Source organism: Vicugna pacos, chromosome 15, assembly GCF_048564905.1.
Source record: "Vicugna pacos chromosome 15, VicPac4, whole genome shotgun sequence".
Classification (NCBI taxonomy): Eukaryota; Metazoa; Chordata; class Mammalia; order Artiodactyla; family Camelidae; genus Vicugna; species Vicugna pacos.
Genome location: NC_133001.1, coordinates 54,882,190 through 54,900,428, shown reverse-complemented (window position 1 = coordinate 54,900,428; position 18,239 = coordinate 54,882,190). Strand labels below are relative to the sequence as shown.

At 55.0% G+C, this 18,239-nt stretch overlaps 1 protein-coding gene across 3 annotated transcripts in view; it reads left to right on the top strand.

Annotated features, from left to right (window-relative positions):
- The window catches only part of HPCAL1 (hippocalcin like 1), a 96,584-nt gene extending 82,964 nt beyond the window's left edge, over positions 1 to 13,620 (top strand). For 2 of the 3 annotated variants that reach the window (XM_072938212.1, XM_072938213.1), the window contains 3 exons: positions 7,289 to 7,684; positions 9,864 to 9,969; positions 12,706 to 13,620. In XM_072938212.1, the coding sequence (XP_072794313.1) occupies positions 7,307 to 7,684; positions 9,864 to 9,969; positions 12,706 to 12,803 (582 nt within the window). In that variant the 5' untranslated portion in view covers positions 7,289 to 7,306 and the 3' untranslated portion in view covers positions 12,804 to 13,620. The remainder of the gene's footprint in view (positions 1 to 7,288; positions 7,685 to 9,863; positions 9,970 to 12,705) is intronic. The other variant, XM_006197106.4, reaches the window with a different exon arrangement.
- The last annotated feature ends 4,619 nt before the right edge of the window (positions 13,621 to 18,239 follow it).

The window sequence follows — 18,239 nt, the reverse complement described above, 5'->3', positions numbered from 1 at the left end:
AGCTGCTGGGGTAGGTACAGAAGTCGGGAGGGCTTTTGGTTGGATTTCTCAACCAAAGTCACTGGCCTGGAGCCCATCCAACTGGTGAAGCTGTGACGCAACAGGTTTTCAGGAAGGTCCCTGAGGTTGGTGGGCTGAATTTGGTTCTAGGCACATACCCATAACTGTTGGCTCAAGAAGTGTGACTCACCCCCTCTCCCCAGTTCTCTCGTGGGGCTTTCGTGTTCACCCTTGGGAGAGGAGGAGGAACACCCCTACCTGCAGCCTTACACCTTAGCCAGGGCCAGACCTGGGTCTTCACCGCAGCCGGCCTTCAGCAAAGTTCTTGAAGCTGTTGAAAACAGAAACTTCTGGGGCTCACACAGAATTATGAAATGCAAACACCATTATCTTTCGAGGGCACCAAGAAGTGAAATAAACACAGGCCACCTCTCTCAGCTAGGTCACAGTTAGCAGTGGGCCTGTAAACAAGGCGCTAATGAACTCGAAGAGTCCCTGTTTGGTGACCCCAAATCGGTGCCCCAAGGATCTTCCCACCACTGGAAATAAAGTGCAAGCCACCTACATATATAATTTTAACTTTTCTGGTAGCCACATCAAAAGAGTGAAAATAAACAGATGAGATTAATGGTACCAACATGATTGATTTAACCTGCTATATCTCAAATGGCATCATTTATCATTTCGTATGTAATCAGGATAGAAAAATTGTTCATGAGATATTTATTCCTGTATTAAGTCGTCAAAATCCAACGTGAATTTTACTCCTAGAGCCTATATATGAATTTAAACTGGCCACATTTTAAGTACTCAATGGCCGCATGTGGCTGGTGGTTACTGTACTGGACAAATCCAGCTTGTAGATGGAAAAACCGAGCCACCGGGAGATAGAGGGGGCATGGCAGGGGCGGGGTCAGGAAGCTGGGAGGCGGGGTCTCCCGCTCAGGTCCTGAGGAGCCTGCCCGACCGCGCCCTCTAGCGTCCACCCAGCTGCACTGCAGCCTGAGCCACCCCCCGCCAAACTGCTCTCTGCACCGGGTCCTGGCAGCTGTCACAGACCTCCTGGGACAGGACTGGCCCCTCCGCGGAGCAGCTGCACTAGAAGCCAAAGCTGCAGGCGGCTTGCTTCCTACCTTCCTGCTTGGAGGATAGAAGGACACAAATGCAGTCAGCCTCTTTTCTCCCTAGGACCGTGGCTCAGCCCCAGGAGGAGCTTTTGTCCATGGGTCATCAGGAAAAAGAACAGGGACTAGGGCTGCATGGGAAACAACACAAACCGCCTGTTTTCCTTCCACCCGCAGTGTCCTGTTCTGCCCCAGACAGAACAAGTGCTCGTCTCAAACGAGCCCTCCAGTCCCTTGAAGTGCAGATTCACGGCAGCAGCCCCTTCAGCTTCATCCTGAGCTTTGGCCATTTATTAAGGAGTTGGTTCCTCCCAACTCTTCCATCATCTTCCTTCCAAGTGTTTCTAAGTCTGGTTGGCCCAGCCAGCTTTGGAGTTCTGACTTGATGAAAGCATTTTAGAGCGATGGGATGAAATGTCTTCCCACGCCGGCAGCCGGTGTTGAGCTGTGATTAATGAGATGTTGGAGCACTTGGTTCCAGAAGCCTCGCTGGCAGCTGATAGAACTATGCCATTAAAAAGGCTTTAATTTGCAGGCAACATGGACTTCAGGTTAAATATTGTCATAGGGTTCCCTAGCTACAGGTTTACTTTTTTTCCCTTTACAATTTAGCACATTAAGAGCAATAACAGAGTAACTGAGACTCAGAGGGATGGATATTAGCCCTGCATTAACTCCCCCATTTTTCCATTACTGAGAATTAAAATGTCATCTTCGATGCTCTCAGAAGGCTTTTGCTTGTCTGATCCAACTCCTGCTTGGTGGTGAAGCTTTTTGAGCCCAGTAAGAGATTTTCTCTGACCTTGAATCAGTTGCTCTCCCCTGGCACTTCTTCACCGTATCTTTCACTGGAAATGAAAGAGAGATTTTTCTGGTAAATGAAGGCTGGGGTGTGCGCCTAACGACAGGGCCGGGGTACCATTTCTGCTGGGAGATGGGAGTGTTGGCTTTGTCTTTGCAGAAAGTCTTGCTTTTTGTCAGCCGTCTTCCCAGTCGGCCAGTCATCAATCAGATTGGTTCATTGGTTTAATTAGTAACAGAAGAGTCACTGGGCATGCGGTGTTCCACCGTCCGTGTTCCCTGTGAGGCCACCTGCTTCACGCTGAGAGCCTCCAGGAGGGAGCTAAAATGAGATTCTTTTAAAATATATCGGAGCCTTTGGTAAGCCATGCAGGTCCCCCCGGAGAGTGACTGGGAGTGCAGGTGGGGCTTTATTTGACATGTGTGGTCCACACTTCATGGCTTCATGAAAGTCACCGTGGGAAGGCCATCTTGTGAAACTGGGTGAGAAGTTTAATGGTGAGGGACAGAGGTGGACAGCAGCCGGGAGCACCTGGGTGGCCTCTGTCCCTGCCCACGGACCTGGCACTGAAAGGGCCCCCCAGGAAAGTCATAGCCCCACCTGCCAAGGACAAGCTTGTGCCCCACAGAAGCCTCAGCTCCTTTTCTCTAAGATGGAGGTGACAGAGATGACATTGCCTCCTCCCAGCCTGGTCCAGCTCCGCCCCAACCTGCAGCACCTGGAATCTGCCATGTGCCCCTTGGAGGTGGCCTTTGGGGTTGAGCCCCCAGTGACTTTTAAAGTCCTCCTTGTCATTCAGTTTGGATCTCATGTGCCATCTTCCAAGAAAGACTGCTCGGCCCTATGTGGGTATGAATGGTACCTCCTTGGAGCTTGGAGCCCCCACTTTGGGTCACTTTTTATGCCCCATCCATGTGCCATAAGCAGCCTGGAGCCGTGAGAACCAGGGCCTGCGTCCCCAGGCATTTAGAGCGCCCGATGGACTGGAATATACCAGGTACCCCCCCACCCCATGCACCCAGCCTGGCACCAGGCCCTGAGGACATGCCTAGGGCAAGGATGGCCTGCACTCCTGAGCTGACGCTTTTAGGGAGCAGAGCACTGGCTAGTGGACATGTGTGCACAAGCATTTGCACAATTAAATGACTCAGGACATGGTGCAGGATGTGATGAAACACACTGGATTTGTAGACAGCGTGTTTCCGGATTCTTCTGGGGAATGCTGTACCACCTCCCCTGACTCCATTGCCTTTCTTGGGATGGGTCAGCCCTTATGATGAGAGATGGCTCCCCCATCTCAAATAGAGACACAGGATTCTTCGACCTGCGACCTCCACACCCAAGGATCCTAGACAATCAGACCAGGAGTAACACTGTGGTCCTCTTAACACCATCTGGCCCTCTCCGAAATACACCGCCCCTTTTGAAATTTGTGATAAATTATGTATAACATAAAATTTACCGCCTTAGTCATTTCTGTGTACAGTTCAGTCGTGTTAAGTACATTCACACTGTTGTGCAACCAGTTAATTCCAGAATGCTGTTCATCTGAATTCAGCTCGAGCTCTTTGGAACTTTCCACAAACATAGGCCCCCTCCCCCAACTCTGGCTTCTTAGCTGGTCCACCAGGTTGGCTTTGACATCCTCGGAGTTGTCTTGAACTTTTAGCGAAATTAGCGTTATCAGCTTTTAAAATGATCATGCTAGCTAGCCCTTTAATTCAGCTGACTGGGCATGGTCAAGAAATCGAAGCAGCGGTGTGATGGGTGCCCTGCTTCAGAGCCTCGGGGTCTCCTCAAAGGAGGTTAGAAAATCAGTGATAGGATCCTGCAGCGCCATCCTCAAAAGTGTGGTCTCCCATCAGCCGTGAGTCTGACAGCCGAGGTTTTACTAACTCACCCTTCAAGACGGTGGCAGGAAGATGTGTTTTTCCAGCCACATATTTCTTGATAGTTTTCCCCCAAAGTAAAATGTATCATTTTTGTTTCTTAGGTGCCTCCTTCAATTTCTCATAGTCTAGCTTTTCTTCCCTATACAGCTGGGAATGCCCGGTCCACCTGCCAGGGTTCAGGGTCAATCGTGGAGCTCCACGGTCAAGTTCAAGATGGACTCCTGGTCACAGCCCAGCTTCACTAGCTGTGGGACCATGAGAAAGCTACTTAACACCCTCCCCATGCCTCGGTTTCACCGTTTGTGAAATGGTCTGCGCAGCGCCAGGCACGCGTGAGTGCTTGGGGAATTGTGGCTGTAGGTAGGATGACAGCTGTAGGGTATTTGGATGCTGAAATGGACCAGTGTTGGCGACTCGCTTGCGTCCCACGTGCTCTGGCCTTAATAAGCTCTCTGAAGGCAGGACCCATGCCGGATACATCTGTCCCCCGAAGCAGCCAGGATGGTGGTGGATACATAATAAGGTCTTATTAAATACTTATTCAAGTTAATTCATGATTTCCAAAGATGATCAGCATTGCATTCTCTTTATTCTCTGTGACTACCAGGTGATGGGGCAGCTTGCTTGTTCTTGGGTTTCCCCCACATGTGAGTGTTTTTAGGTCTTTTCTTGTTGGGAGAGGAAGAGTAGTTTGGCTTCCCTGGAGAAAGAGCCTCCAGCTTGCGGGCCAAGTCCTGGCCGGCGTGCTGGGAGGGTGGGGGCACCAGCGATGGGTGCTCTCTAGTTGGTGTACAGACTGACCCTTTTCTTCCCCAGACACTCACCTTTCAGGTTGGTTCTGCACCCTCCTTCCTCTGGACCTATTGTTCCCCTGCCCAGAGTGTCTCCAGAGGCTCCCCTCTTTGGAGATGGAGGGGGGCACTCACCTATCTGTGCTGGTGGTGGGACCCAAGGGTCTGTACTGGTCAGGGTCGGTCAGCTGCTAGGACAAATGGCCCCCACACCTCAGTGCTTAACACAATAAAGATGTATTTCCTGATCTTGTTACAAGGGGAGGTCTTCGCTCCATGCGGTCATTCAGGGACTTAAACTTCTTCCTTTTTGCAGGTCTGCCATCCCACGTCCTGCCTCCCCTGGGGTCCCAGGAAGGAATAAGCCCTGATACCCTGAAGCATCTGCTGTGCACAGTGAATGACTTCTCGCCTGTGCACCTAGAGTGGTACTAGTTATGTACCGTCCTCAGAGGACCAAAGAAATGGGCACTCCAGTCGTTTACTGTGGGGCGTGGTCAGATGAGGAGGCACGGTGGAGGGAGGCTATGGGGCTTGCTCCCTCAGGGGCCTCTGAGTCCTCCCCTGGTTATTGTGTGTCTAGCAGGCAGGAAAGGGCATTGCCCAGGCCAGACCCAGAGGGGCCACGCATCACTCCGTCCTGTGAGCCCCCAAAGCTTTCAAGAAGTGCCCCCTGCACTGCATCCCCCCAAAAGGGGGCATCCAGGCTCTACTGGAATGCCAGCTTTGCCAGAAACCTCCCCAAAGTTAGCCAGACCTGAACGCAGGTGTCTGCACGTGTTCATGCACAACCACCATCACCACAGGGGCGAGTACGCCTCGCCCCAGGGCAGACACCAGCTCTGCAGAAGCGGTCAGAGAAGGAGGTGCTGGGCCACCGGATTTTGCAGCCCCAGGTGTCTGCCTGTGGGCCACACAGGAAAGGGCTGGGAAAGTGGAAGCCGCCCCAGGCAGACCTTGGAGCACCGTGGCTGTCACCTTTTAGAGGTTATGTTGATAGAACGTGTCCCGCTCCCTCATGTGGTCCCTTCCTTTCTGTAAACATGTGTTACATCTGGTGGAGGAGGTGCTAGGAGTTTGGCATTTCTGTGGGCTGTGAAAGAACAAAAATCACAGACACATTCTGAGGCCAGTTGAAGTCTTGTTCTGAGCGGTGGCTGGTTTTCATGGAGGCGAGTGGATTCTGAAAGGACCGATCCTGAGCTCTCGGAGCCTCGAGCATCCCAGAAGGTGTCTTGTCTCCATGATGGAAAGTGCAGGAAGGCACGTTAGAGAGATGATGGGCCACTGACTATCAGACAGACACAGAAACACATGCAAGTGTATCTTCTCTTGTTTTCACAAATGGTAGCAAACTCTGTATTCTGTTCTGCACCTTTTCTTTTCACTTAAAAGCAGATCTTGAAGGTTGTTTCACGTCAGTCCACAATGGCAGGCGCCTGCGTTTTTTGTTATTACAGATAACGGTGCACACAGGCTGTGTGCACAGATGGGAGCATCTTTAGATGTGTTCCTAGAAGTGGGGTTACTGCGTCCAAGGGGAAGTGCTTATAATTGTGAAAGATGTTGCCAAACAGCCCTACCTGGAGATTAGAAAAAGAACTTTTCTATAATTTAAATTTATATAAAATTTACATAATTTAAAGTCATAAAAATAATGATATGTATGGATAAAACTAATAAAACCTGGGAGAAGGAAAAGAAGAAAGAGGAAGCACCAGGGAAAATATGTGAACTACAGTGATTATCTCTCATAATGGAGAGTCTGTGCATAATGTTTAGAATTCACAAATGTTAAGAAGCAGTTCAGAGTGGTTCCCTCTGGGAGTAGGGAGGGAAACCTTTTGTTTTTATTTTCTATTTTATATGCTCCCAAAATGATTAAGCCATGTGCATGTGTTACTGTGAAAATCAGAAAATAAAATGAAATGTTGAGATGAAAGCTGTATGAATGGCTGGCAGGAATATCACACCAGGGTCAGTCTTACATCCAGGTCTCATGGAAAACCTCCGTGGGGAGCACGCTTCTGTCCTCCCGCAGGTGCCTGAGATTTCACTATGAACATTAGAGACATCACGTCTCTTGGTGCTAATTCTAGATCCACAAAGTGTTTCTCAGAAGCAAAATAAAGTTACTAAAAAGTCCTTAAAAGTTTCTGGGTGCCTGTTCTAGGGATAAAATCAGAACGTGGTGCCCCAAAGAGAAAAGAACTGCTCAGAACACGTCGGGTATGGGTTGGGGTGAGGGCAGGCGGCCTGACAGTTTTGCCTGGAGCTGATGAGGGTGATGAGAGGAAGGATTTCATCCTCAAATCTTGTACAGCCCCTGGTGGGCACTTGATGAACGCTTCATTCCGTTGATTTTAAGTTGCCATCCCCCCCTCCATTTCCACATTCTGGAAGTCAGGATGTGTCTTGCAGTGAGGGCGCCCTGTCCTGACTCCACTGGAGCATCTGAGCCTTCCTAGTGGTACCTGGACTGACAGCTGCTTCCCCGCAGCGGGTCCTAGATGGCCTGAGACATCCCAGGCACCGAGATGGCCCAAAGCGGACCTCTCCAGCCCTTGGTGCAGAACAGCGGAACATGCTAGGGACCTTTCTCCACCTCGATCGTTGGCTGTGGGCCGTGGGGAGCCCTCCGCCACCCCAAGGTCCCCAGCCGGGTCCCCTGTCTTGCAGGTGTCGCCGCCGGCCACCATGGGCAAGCAGAACAGCAAGCTGCGGCCCGAGGTGCTGCAGGACCTGCGTGAGAACACGGAGTTCACGGACCACGAGCTGCAGGAGTGGTACAAGGGCTTCCTCAAGGACTGCCCCACCGGCCACCTGACCGTGGACGAGTTCAAGAAGATCTACGCCAACTTCTTCCCCTACGGCGACGCCTCCAAGTTCGCCGAGCACGTCTTCCGCACCTTCGACACCAACGGCGACGGCACCATCGACTTCCGGGAGTTCATCATCGCGCTGAGCGTGACCTCGCGGGGCAAGCTGGAGCAGAAGCTGAAGTGGGCCTTCAGCATGTACGACCTGGACGGCAACGGCTACATCAGCCGCAGCGAGATGCTGGAGATCGTGCAGGTGCGTCCCCCGCGGGGCCGGCGGGGCGGAGGGGGCGGGTTACCCGAGGCTGAGCCCCCTCCCGGCGTGTGCTCTCTCTGCTCATCTCCGGCTTCAGTCCTTCTCTGCTGGGTGGCAGCCCGCCCGTCTCTCGTGCACTTGTGAAAGTGAGCGGTTGGCCCCTGACCGGTGGGTCCTTGCAAATAGTGGTAAGAGCCGGTGTTTACGGATCACTGGCCGTACATCAGGCCTGGCCTGAGGGCTTTGATGAGCTGTGACCTTCTCAACCCTGAAGTGGGGGTCGTTCTCAGCATGTCACAAAATCTGGGGCTCAGAGCAGTGATTCTCTAACAATCAACAGAGCTGAGAATTATAGGAATTGAGAGGACCCTTGACACTTGCAGAAGCCACCTAAGACCTTTTCAAGGCCCCTCATTCGAGAATGCAACAAACATCTTGTCGCGTCCCCCGGAACGTTCAGTTGTAAAGAAAACTGCAACGTTAGTGACCACAGAGAGCTCGGGCCCCACCCCAGGGTGTCCCCGCCTCTGAACCCCTCCTCGCCTCCTGTCAGCTGCTCTGGCAGGTGAGGTCATTTTCCAGAAAGAAACCAAGTTTTGTTCACTTCCCCAGGTTCCTAGGCATGTGATAGAGACCACAGAGCGGCCGCTCCCTGGGGTCCCCCCGAACCCCAACTCCTGGAGCCTCGGGGGTTCAGTTCCAAAATTCCTTACAGGAGGCATTCTTTACACCGAAGGAGCTTCAGGGCTCAACCACAGGCAAAGCGGCCTCACCAGCTCCTAGAGCAAGTGGCTTGAGGCGTGACCAACCTGCCTCCGGAACAGGTGGTTTTTACACAGTGAGGATAAGTCGCCGCCGGCTCGGGGAGCCCCGTGCTTCAGCTCTTGCTCCTGGCTCTTAGCCCCGGGCGGTGGTGGAAGTAACACATCTGCTTCCCGGGACTCTCCTATCCAGCCCCTGTGCCAGCCCGTACCCTTCTGCAAACAGCCATCCCTGTCACTGGCCAAGCAGACTGGCCTTAGAGACACGGCAGGCTCGTTCAGAACAGCGCGGGGTGCCAGGCCTGTCCAGATGGGACCTGGCTGCTAGGCCACCAGGCCGTATTCCCAAACCCTGAGTCCCTTCCCCTGGCACCTGCGGGTGGCTTGCTGGGTGGGACCTCCGGCTGCTACACCTTTGTCAAAACGGACTGGGATCTGCGTACTTCACAGCCCACCAGAGGCCTGGGTGGGTCTTGACTCTGTCTCCTCTGTGCTCAGACCAGGGCCTCGCCCCGTCCCAGGAGCGGGTCCTGTCCCAAGAGGCCCTGAGATACACACTGCCGTGCTGTGAGGCCTGGCCAGCACCCCCGACAAATGGAGGGGGGCAACGAGGGGAGAGCGTAAGGGTATCAGAAGCCTCGCCTGGGTCTATCCTTCTTTGGTTTTGTTCTATAAACCTGCTATTAACATCAAACAACTCTCAGACTTCTGCTGTTCTTGGTCTGCTATTTCAGGAGTGAGAATACCAGTCGAGCCATTTCCGCACAGAATCCCCCAGTGGCACGGGCCCTCCCCCACCCCGGCCTTGCACGTTACTCTGATGAGCTGCTGGTCACTGGCCTCATCACAGCCCCCTGGACACATGCACATACACCCACCACCGCACGGGGCACCTGCCCGGGCCAGGCCCCTTGGACAGAGACTGCCAGCAATGGTGCCAAGCCCTTGGATGGCAGTGCCCCTGAGAGAAGGTTCTCTGTCCTGCTGGACAGAACTGCCGCCCTGGCCCTGTCCTTGCTGGGGCTGGTGGGGTTCAGGGACTAAGTCTTTTTAGCTTTTACCGGAGGTACCGTGACCCCATGGTTAAGTGTGCACAGCTCCGTGTGCAGTGTGGCAGGCTGTGCACACATATGCTCGTGTCATCATCCTCGGTGAGTTCTGGAGCATTTCCACTGTCGCAGTGGGTGGTTTGGCCTGTTCTTGAACTTCACGTAAATGAGCCTGGCGCCTTTCGCTCACCTGCCGTCTGTGATACGCATCCACACTGTTGGGAGGACCAGGGAACATTATAGCCGGGGAAGGGTGAGCATCCGGCCCTCTCATCCGGCCGTGGGCTGTGCGGAAGCTCACACCTGTGCCCCGCTCGCCGGGGAACAGCCCGGAACCTCGGAGCACACACGTCTTGCGCCCCTTTGCAGGCTATATACAAAATGGTGTCCTCCGTGATGAAGATGCCCGAGGACGAGTCCACTCCGGAGAAACGGACGGACAAGATCTTCAGGCAGATGGACACCAACAACGACGGTAGGAACCCTGTGTGTCTCTGCTGCGCCGCTGGGAGCAGAGATGTGTCTGGGACCCTTCCCTCCCCCTCTGCAGCTTCTCAGTCCTCGACAGCACCCCCCCAGCCTTGCCCGGTCAGTGCAGTTGCAGAGGGGAGAGCCAGGGCTCAGAGGCGGGGACACCTGGGCCAGAGTCCTGCTCCCCTGAGCCATAGTCTCCTCGATTCTAGAATGGGGAGACATGGACCTGTCCTGGGGAGAAGAGGCAGGGGAAGCGAGTCCCTTTGCACCCCATCATTCTGACATGCCCCAGTGGCCCCTGGGGGCTCTGCTGGGACGTGCTGGCCCGCAGCAGCTGGGCCAGGGTCTCTGGGACCGCACCGCAGCAGCAGAAGTGGCTGGTGATACAGGGAGGATGTGCCCCAAGTTTCCTTCTCTGCATTAGCCGTGAGCTTCTGCAGGAGCCACGCCGGGGAGGGTAGCTATGAAACTTGATGGCTCCCCGCCTCCCACCGGCGTTGTCAAGTGCAGTCCCCAAACCAGGTCTGCTTTGCTTTTGAATGATAGAGACGCAGCATTTAGAAAAGAAAAAAAAAAATACCCCCTGGGCTGTGCTGAAAATTAAAAATAAGCTAATGCACAGAGAAGTGCTCTCTAAACCCTAAAGTGCAGCTTGAGGATGAGGCAGAGGAGAGCCAGCAGGGGCAAGTGTGTGGCGTGGCTGCAGGCATGTCAGCGGCAAAGGAACAGGTTTCAAAACGTGTTCCCACGTGAAACAAAGTAGCTCCTGCCTGGCATTGCCTTTGGGCTGATTTAAAACGTGTCTTCCACCCTCCAGGGTAGGAAGGCACAGGCTTTGGGTTCAACAGACCTGCATGGAGTCTTGGCTCTCCCGAGCCTCAGTTTACTCCTCTGTGAAATGGGGACAATAAGTTCAGTCTCTCACAGTTGCGAGGATTCGATGAGACCATGCTTGTAGAGCTCATGGCACAGTGCCCGGCCCTCCACCCTCAACCACCCTCCGCCCCGACCCTCGGAGGGCCGGCTCCAGGCACCTTCCCAGGTTGAGCCCCGGGGTCCATCCGTCCCTTGGGGAGGGGACAGAAGAGGCAATGCTGGAGGAGAGAAGAGTGAAGCAGGATGGTCCAGGAGTGGACGGCCCTGTCTCACCTTCCCTGCTGCCCTGGGAAAGCCAAGCTCTGCCCCAAATGCCCGATGTGGGTGGCCAACGGGTTTTCTCCAGTGCACAGCACAGGTGTCACTAAAGTGATGCTCTCCTGTGAACTGAACCCGGCAAAGCACCAGGACCACCCTGACGGCTGCCGGACAGACTGTGCTCAGGGACCCCCAGCCCCTTGCCCGCCTTGCTTTCTGCCAGGAGGAAGGGGCTTGTGCTTTCAGAACCTCCTCACCCTGAGTGGTCACAGACCAGAGGGTGGGGGAGTGGCCAGTAAAAGTCCCCACCAGCCATATGTAGGGCGACAAAGCCCAGTAGCCCTCTGCATCATCGGAGGGTCCTGGAGACCTATCTTGCTGAAGGGGTGACTGACTGCCCACTCCCTTCCCAGTCTATCCCTTAGCATGGGGTTGTTTAGTCTCCTGTGGGGCCAGCCTGTCTGCCCCCCTTGCTGGGGACCCACAGGAGGGGGCATCCCTCTCAGCAGTGGGCAGGTGGGAGGCCCCTGCCTGGCGGGATGTATCCCATTGCACCTGGCTTCCCGGCCACAGCTCACTAGCTGGGTGCATCCTGCAGGCGAGGCATGGGCCGAACCCCTCGAACACATCCTCCCCATCGGTCCTCCTGGTGGCCCTTTGAGATGGGAGTTCCCATGATCCCACCACACAAATGAGGACCCTGGGATGTAGGAATGTGGGGCTCTTGCCCCTGGTTGCAGAGCTGGGAGCCTTCGTGTGCTCGGCATGGGATCTGAGCTCCTTGGCTGCTGTCCTTCAGGGTAAAAGGTGCTGTTTCATTTTACCGCTGCACAGCCTCGAACGCAGAGGCAAGAATCAGTCTTCCCAGGGCACGTGTTGGCAGAATGTAGGGTTTGCTTCAAACCCAAGTCCCTCCCGCGTCTGCATCCTGGTAGCCGTACCACCAGGGAGGGCGCATGTGGGTCACCAGCATTGGTGCCTCTAGAACTCCCTTTTCTACAGCACCTTGAATTTAAAACCTGCTTCCCTGTCTCCTGGTCCCAGGAGTAACCGGGTCCTTGGAGCAGGAGGGACTGAGGAGGAGGGAGGCACCGGTGGGCCTGTAGCCTGCCCGCCGCTTTCTAGTCCTCTTGCCCCTCAAGGGGCAGAGAGGAGTCCCCCAGCGGGAGCAGCAGGCCCGTGCTGCCACCAGGGGATGGCCAAGCTGGGCGGGTGGGGAACCATTCCCTGGGCAGTGACTTGGGGGGCTCAGTTCTCCCCAGCCATGGCCCTCTCAGCCCTGGATTAGATGCAAAGGCCACGTTCTTTCTGGATAAGGTACACCTTTCTTAAATAAAGCATGGGGCAATTTCTAAAAGGATTTAAATCATCCCGCAGCCGCAGCAGGCTGCCGCACTGGGACGTCCGGGCTTTGCGGTGGACGGTGAAAGCAAAAAAGGGTTTTTGAAGTGAGTGGACCCTCAACAGCGTCCAGCTTCAGGAGGGCTCAAGACTTGGACCAAAGGGGGCATCCCCAACCCGGGGGCTGTCCTCGTGCTCCCTGAAAGGCTGGTGAATGGTGGGCACTGGCTAACTCCCATTTCTCCTGTCCTCCACCCCGCAGGCAAACTGTCCCTGGAAGAATTCATTAAAGGTGCCAAGAGCGACCCGTCCATCGTCCGGTTGTTACAGTGTGACCCCAGCAGCGCAAGTCAGTTCTGAGGGATCGACGTCTGGACAGTGCAGAGAAACACAGGCTTGTCTTGCCATTTAAGCTTTGCTTGCAGAAGTGGATGCCTCCTCAATCATTCCTGCTCTCCCGGGGTGGCCAAGCGGCACATCGCACCTGCCCGCCTGGCGGCCGCCTCCCTCCTCCACCTGACCTCCTCCCGCCCCCTCCCTGGTCCCTCCAGGGCGACCCCGGGGATGTGTTTACATGCAAGACTCCCAGTGTCCCCGCTTCTGCTTCTGGGGCAGCTCTCCGCCCGCAGGGAGCCCAGAGGACACACAGAGGATCCTGGTGGGACTTTCTAAGATCGCACCGAGGCCAGCTGGTTTTATTTTGTGATCACAGGTGACTCTGGAAAAGATGGGGACAAGAACGGAGGGAGAGTGGATGGGCAAGCCCTCCCTGTGCATGGCTCCACCCAGCTCGTCTGTTTTCTCTGACCAAAGCCGCTTGCACGTATATATACTGTGGTCGCCTTTCTTTGAATATATAAGTTATACGTATGGTGAAGTGAAATGTAATGTGTAGGCCCCGTATTTAATGCCTGGATTGCCTTTGAAGCGTGATTCCCTCGTGGCCTGTGACCCCTCTGAGCCTGGTTATTTTGTGGTATTTATGCACTCAATCTGCCCGTTTCAAAAGGACATGCATGCGTGCCCAGGGCTGCGGAGCCGCGCCCGCCCGCGTTGTGAACGCAGGCATCCACGTGAGGTTCCTCTCCCTTGTTGATTGGCATTTCCTGTATTAAAATGATCAAATAAACGGAATTCTCTGAGTTTTGTGTTGGCCCGTGGCCTTCAGCGTGCTCCAGTACAGGTGGGCTTGGTGGGTCCAGCTGCTGTTTGTAAACTTGGCCCTCCTGTGTCCCTGCAGCCGTCACTGTGTCTATAAATCTTGTGCAGCCTGTTCTTCAGTAGCTGCCTAATGCCAAGAAATAGTCGTGGAAATAAAAGATGACTGTTCTTGGCAGGTTTGACTGTCACGCTTCTGCCTGCCTCCTCCCTTCCGCGTCCCGCCCCCCACCCCAGGGTTTAATCAGCAAGGCGGAAGGACAGCAAGCACCAAGTGAGGACAGAGGGGCATGGCTGTGAGCACAGGCCTGGCTTCTCAGCCTGCGGCCATGGAGATGCTTCTGGTCCCAGCTGCAGAAAACCCAGCAGAAGGTGCTTCAACCATGGGAGTGTTTGCAGCACACGCCACAAAGCGTTGCGGGCTTGGCTGACAGAGCAGCTGAAGAGCATCACGGAGGTCAGCCAGGTTCCTTCCGCTTCCCACCGCCCCGCCCCCAGCCCCGCAGGCAGCTTTTGTGCTCACGTTTGCCTACCGGGGGTCCCCACAAGGCTGTCACTGTGCAGCTGGCACGGGAGCCTTCCACAGGCAGGAAGAGAAGCAGCCCTGGGTTTTCTTCCTTGAAAGGGAGGAGAACTTTCCAGAATTCTCCTGCCATGCCCTTCCCCACCAGCCACAATTCTTATTGGCTGAAACCCAGGCCAGTGCCTTGGTAGGAGTGTGAGGTGTCACCTGGCCAGTCAAGATGCCCCCTCGGCTGAGGAGGCTGCACCTCCCCCTGAAGACAGGGAGCCAGGACGGGTGAACGGGACTGGGGTTCGGGGTCCAGTGTCTGTCATACCTGCTGCGGGACCTCCGAGCCTCACCTGTAGAAGGGCCGTAACCGGGAAGCAGATGAGCAAGGTAAGCGTGTAGCTTGGAACCTGACCCACTGCAGGCGTCAGGGACCACGGCCGTTTTGTCGATTTTAGTGATTTTAATGTATCTCTTCCGGCTCCACATCTCTGAACGGAAACGGTGAGCCTGCCTGTAAGTGCCTTTTGAGCCAGTGGCACTACCTGAGGCTGGTTCATGGTGAAGCCCCGGGCGTACCACAGGCCAACCGGAGGTAGGGGAGGGGGGCCCCCCAGTGACCAGGGGGTGGACCCAGCTTGCTACAGGGAGATTCGATGATGCCTTGGCAACTCTGCCTGGCCTGGAGGAATCTCCCCTCCCAGAGAGGGGCTTGCACTTTAGAGTGGGACTGGAATTGGCAGAGGTTAAGTCAGAAGTGCTTGTTGGGGTTGGGGGGCTGCGGTGCTACAAACAGGGGACACTGCTCAGTGGACATAGATGAGTGATTACTGCAGCAGGGTTCACCCCAGAAGCAGCCAGCAGGATCTTTCTCTCCCTCTGTCTACATATGCATCTGTACAGGGCCGGAGGGAGAGTAAGAGAAAGATTTATGATAAGGCATTGGCTCACAGGATTATGGGAGCTGAAAAGTCCCAAGATCTGCAGGCTGGAGACCCAGGGGAGCCGATGACAAAAGTTCCCATCTGAGTCCGAAGGCAGGAGAGTGACATCCCAGCCCTAGACTGTCAGGTAGAGAACAAAATCCCCCCGGCTTAGCCTTTTGTTCTATTCAGCCCTTCAACCCTTTGCACACTGAGGAGGGCTGTCTGCTTTACTCAGCCTGCTAATTATTAATTAATGTTAATAAATATTCATCTCATGCAGAAACACCCTCACAAACACACTCAGAGTAATATTTAACCAAATATCAGGGCACCCCACCACCCAGTCAAGCTGACATAAAATTAACCTTCCCAAGTACTTCCACCCAAATGTGGAAGATGTAGATCTGGGGGCCCTAGTGGACCCTGCCCCCACAGGAGCTCACTGAAGTATGTGGTTCCTTAGGGAGTCTGCTGCTGGGAGGGAAGGGAAAGTAGTCCCAGAGATGGTGTCCATGTCAGGAAGCCCAGCTCATCATCAGAAGAGGAACCTGGATTCGACCTCAAAACTGTCTTTTCCAAGCCGTGCCCCCCCCAGCCCCCGCACGAATACTGTCTTGGAGTAGATTCTTCTTCCAGGGCTGGTTGTTAGAAAGTGCCTCCTCCTGCCCCTCCCTGGAACTTCATGGTAAAGGCCTGGGCCGGCTGCTCTTCGTCGCTCCCCATCCTGCCTTCTCCTTGCCCTGAGGAAGCCCAGACCCTCTGTCATCCTGCATGGACACCTCAAGTTGGTTAAAGATCTGTGGGAGTTTCCCGTGTACCCCTTACACTCTAGGCAGGCCTGGTCCTGTGTCTAAAGCAGGACTTCAGGAAGACGGCTCTGGTCTAGTCTGCGTGTCTTCTGACTCCGCCCAGGACCCTGCCCAGAAGACATAATATCCAACCTCAGCCCTTCTTCCTTCGTGTGGCCTGAATCCCCTGCCCTGGGGTGGTGGCTCCATGGACCCTTCTACCTGCTCTGACAGCCATGCTCAGGGTCCTGTGCTCACTGAGGAAACACAGCAGTGGGAACAACCCCCAAAACTAGAGAATGTTTAGAATCGAAGGAGGAAAGCCCTGGGGTGGGAGTGTGGGATATACTATGTCCAAGACGGGTCATCTGGGCAGCCTATGACCAACCCCCATGAGGGCAGGACTGTCACCTCCATTACTCTGAACCCTGGGCCTTCATTAATACAACCCGACCTAGGCATTTTCTGTCTGCGTAGGCCTGCCTTCCCTATGGGAACCAGCGTTAAGGCAGCATACTAGTCCACATTTGTGGAGGGCTTCCTAGGACAGATACTGCTAAACCCCTTAAATGTTTTGTCTAATTGAAACCCGCCGTTAACCCCACAGTACAGCATTACTGCCCACATGGTACAGATGGATCAGCTGAGGTTTAGAGAATAACCTGCCCCAGATGTTTAGAAATGGGTGGCAGAAGCAGGATTTGAAATCAGGAGAAGCTCCCAAGGCCAGAGTTGCCGGTGGTCCTGCCAGGCCACCTGCCCTCCTGCGGTGCACGGAGGGCACTCTTGGGCGCATCCTCGTCAGGGAGGAGACTGTTCTGTCTGTGAGCTGGGCGCGATGGCTGGAACACACACACTCCATGCACGCACACCCACGCACCCTAACTGCCCGTTGCACAGACACTCCCCAGCGCTGCCCTGCTGCTCTCACTCGGGGCGGGTGAGCCCCGTTCACAAGGGCCATCGTGATGCGCCTGCACCACCTGCAGGCGATGAGGAAATGGGCCCCGGGAGGGAAGGGACGACCCGCAGACCGGTCCCCAATTCTGGGGACTCCACTAACAACCGGCCAGGCCCCAGGAAGTCAGTGGCAGAATCAGAACAAGCCAGATCCTCTTACACCCAGACAGTGCCCCTTTTACCACGTGTGTGTGTGTGTGTGTGTGTGTGTGTGTGTTTGGAGAGGGAAGGGGCTTGCTGGGACTCTGGGGTCCAGTTTGGAACGTGCGTCTGTCCTACAGGGCGGGTCACGGAGGCACACCCAGGCACATCCCGTGCAGAGACCCAGCGTCGAGGGGCTGGTGTGTCTGGCCTGGGCCAGCGTCCAGGGCTTGAGGGGCGGTGGGCTGGGTCACCAGGTGTGCTGTGGGCACTGCAGGAGCCCGTGGTAAGGGGCAGAGAACACAAGCTGCGGGGACCCACCAGCTGTTCCCTGGGTGTGAGGCAGGAGGATCCCGGGCTGGGCTGGGGATGGGTGTCGCAAACTGTGCTCAGGAAGTTTCAGGGGGAGGAGCCTGGGCCAGGGCAGGGCTGTCTAGAGCCCCACTTCAAAGCCCAGATGCCCAGTGCGGCTGACCCTGGATCTCCCTCTAAGCCAGGCCATGCTAATGTCCCCGCAGCCCTCCTGTCACAGTCAGGTCTCTGTCAGCGTTTGTTCAGTGACTGAGGGACCTGACTACTATCACAGTGCCAGACCAGCGGAGGAGCCTCAAGCACTAGGTGCTGCTGCCCCCTGGTGGTCATGGCTGGGAGGGCCATCCTGGGATCGGGTGTGTGGATCCCCTAGCCTGGTTTCAGAGCCTCTTGGGCCAGCTGTCAGTAGGAGGTTTCTGTCTCCATCCCATTTGACAGACGAGAAGCCTAGACCCAGAGCAACACCTGACTATGCGTGAGCCACACAGCACACAGAAGCTGAGGCCAGGCTCCTAGGACCTAGGATTTGGAAGCCTTGTCAATTGGTTGCCACATAAAATACAGGCGCCCAGTTAAATCTGAATTTCAGATACTTCAGTTATTGGTTAGCACCCTTTCAGTACTCGTATGTCTCATGAAATGCCTTACATTTTTACTTGCTAATTCTGGCAAGCATACTTATCAATCCATGAAGCTAAGCCTGCACAGCCCCCAGGGCAGGTCAGAAGCTGCTGGGGTCAGGCCAGCTCACAGGCCACCACCCTCAGGGCACGCACTGTCGTGTTCCTCCACGTTCCAGAGTCAACAGTGAGGATGGAAGGAATTCGCCTCCTCCCCAAAAATAGCAGAAAGCATTTCTCAGGTGTTTTCACTCAGTGCTCTAAATTCTGAGCTTCAGCGACGTCCCTCCTGACTGCCAGGCAGGTGCACGAGCCCAGCTTCTAGGGAGGAGGGCGCGGGGGGCCTGCCGCCAGCAGGGCCAGGTCGGCTGGGTCAGTGC